Source organism: Berghia stephanieae, chromosome 13 (genome assembly GCF_034508935.2).
Source record: "Berghia stephanieae isolate SIO BIC M18660-M18661 chromosome 13, UCSD_Bste_1.3, whole genome shotgun sequence".
NCBI lineage: Eukaryota > Metazoa > Mollusca > Gastropoda > Nudibranchia > Aeolidiidae > Berghia > Berghia stephanieae.
This window is the reverse complement of record NC_088372.1, coordinates 15,690,133-15,692,632: the sequence shown is the minus strand read 5'-3', so window position 1 is coordinate 15,692,632 and position 2,500 is coordinate 15,690,133. Positions and strand designations below refer to the sequence as shown.

Here is a 2,500-nt window from a genome sequence, read left to right as displayed (position 1 = left end):
ACCTCTCTTTGATCATTGTCATTGTTTTTTATACCGCCAAATGGGTGACTAGTTATCACATGACTTGATCGGTCATATTATAAAAGTTTAAGTTTACACCGAAAATACTTGCACAACGCTGCTATCGTCCAGGTAGACTAGTCGCTTTACACCTAAGTACAGTGAAAGAATGCGTTACACAGAGTTTTGTGTGTTGGTCCGTTACACTTCCGGATGGTAATGTTTTGAGCCTTTTAGCCAAGCGTCTACGATAGCGTGTGCTGGCTAAGAAGCTCACAACATTGCCATCCGGAAATATAACGGACCAAGTAAAAACAAAAACTATGTGTAACATTTAATGTGTATAGTACAGTTAGTACAGTTTTGTGAAAATTACTCATAAACGCGGATGACAAAAAAAAAAAAAAAAAGCAATAACAAAAACTCGATTGACGTCAACTTCATCATATCTATTAAACAGACTATAGATAGTTCGAAGATGACGTCACTCAGGTCTTTGTTATTGTTTTTGCCATCCACGTTTATGAGTATTGCTCACTGAACTGTATTAACCTGGCTATAAACGTTCATGGATACACACAGTTTTGTGTGTTGGTCCGTTATACTTCCGGATGGCAATGTTATGAGCTTTTTAGCCAAGCGCATACTATCTATAAACGTTAAAGATTACACATAGTTTTGTGTGTTGGTCCGTTATATTTCTGGATGGCAATGTTATGAGTTTCTTAGCCAAGCGCATACGATAGATAGTTCGAAGATGACGTCACTCAGGCCTTTGTTATTGTTTTTGCCATCCGCGTTTGTGAGTATTTCTCACTAAACTGTATTAACCAGACTATAAAAGTTCATGGCTACACAGAGTTTGTGTGTTGGTCCGTTATACTTCCGGATGGCAATTTTGTGAACTCCTTGGCCAAGCTATCTATATGTATGGCCCATTTTTACATTCAGTAATGGGCACGATCTATATTACATTTCCATGTGCTCGAGGTCATTGGTCACATTGCAAAGTGGGCTCAAAATGACTCATGTGTATGTTTACAACTTTCATAATCAAAGCAGCGTGTTTAAATTCATTGAAAAATGTCCAATCGCTGTACACAACAGATCATGTGATTGATTTCTAGGTTGGACGAAAACCTGAATATTGATCGCTCCCTCGTAATGACGCATAGTAACTTAGTAACTGGTTCTAAGCTATCGGAAAAATGGCGGATGCCCTTATGAAATACTTCTCCGACGAGCATCAAAGTGTATCCAGAGGAGAAAAACATTATAACTCAGATCATGTTTTGACTTTTTATACATTCTGATCACGTGACACGTGAAAAAAATTCTAGCCAGCATGAATAATAAAAAAGTACCGATTTTCTTTGTTTAGAACCAAGCTGTTCGTTGCTGGGCGGACGTGGATGGCAAAATAACATAAACAAAGACCTGAGTGGCGTCAACCTCGTTCTATCCATCCATAGTGTCATACCACTGGACCACGTGCAAAGATCACAAGGACTACAAAGAAGAAAAAATAGTACCTGATATCCAGCAGTTGCAAAGTCCTTTCCGAACGGATTCCTTGGCCCACCACCGATTGGGTTTGTATGGCCCACTGCAGGCCATCTTAGGAAGGGAATGCACGGATGTTGGACCTTGTTCGGATTGGGAATAAGGTTCTTGTACGACGGATAGGCGTGGCTTGTTGACGTCATCAAAATGGACGCCAAGCATATTATGGCTATGACAGCTTTTAGTGTTTTACTGTAAATATGTAAAAAAAAAAATGAAAATGATCGAGTTTGTCTTACACATATCTTCTGTAGGGGTGGGTTTAAAAAAATAAATATAATATTCCCTTGGAGGGAATGTTGAAAGGTCGACAGGTAAAAAAAAAAGATTCTCTCATGCGGTTTTATTATTAGCAGGAACTTAATTTTTAAGTTTTGTCTGGTTCTTATTTGAAGCTAATTTTAAGCAAATTGTCAAATTTGGCAAATTCACTCTGCATTCTGATTTATGTCTAAACCAACAAGACTTCTTTAGAATTTTGTCTCAAACGGCTTGTTGGAAAGTCACACCTCTACACGGGTCAATCCATTTTATTTTTGCCATCACTTGCAGTCGTTATTTTATTTTTATTTTATTCCATTTATTACTAAATATTTAGATTTACAGCACTTTACAAGGGTCTTTAGCCAACGGCAACATTTACCTTGTAGGGCAAACATGACGCCTGCAAAATGATCTTATAAGTTATTGTTTTTTCGACAAAGACAATGCTGTTACCGGCGGTACTCATTATACACCTGAATATGATGATAGAATGTGAGTAAAGAGCATTTCATGGACTTAACTTTGTGCCACTCATCGTGGAATTTGAACCCGAGACCTACGTGTCCGAAGGCATCTGTCATACGACAACACCAGAAACCCGCAAAATTATCAAACCAACATAAAAAAGGTTTATGTGATTTACTATTGAAAATTAATATAACATTTTAAAGTG

The 2,500-nt window shown here is 37.8% G+C and overlaps 2 protein-coding genes across 3 annotated transcripts in view; one reads left to right on the top strand and one right to left on the bottom strand.

Moving 5' to 3' along the window:
- The window catches only part of LOC144958807 (fucose-1-phosphate guanylyltransferase-like), a 30,871-nt gene that overhangs the window by 2,706 nt on the left and 25,665 nt on the right, over positions 1-2,500 (top strand). The window lies entirely within an intron of this gene.
- Positions 1-2,500, bottom strand: part of LOC144958808 (temptin-like) — a 17,834-nt gene that overhangs the window by 8,158 nt on the left and 7,176 nt on the right. Inside the window, exon 2 of one of the 2 annotated variants that reach the window (XM_078891021.1) lies at positions 1,533-1,755. The exons of the other annotated variant lie outside the window; for it this stretch is intronic. Within the exon in view, the coding sequence (XP_078747147.1) occupies positions 1,533-1,755 (223 nt within the window). The remainder of the gene's footprint in view (positions 1-1,532; positions 1,756-2,500) is intronic. 2 annotated transcript variants of the gene reach the window in all.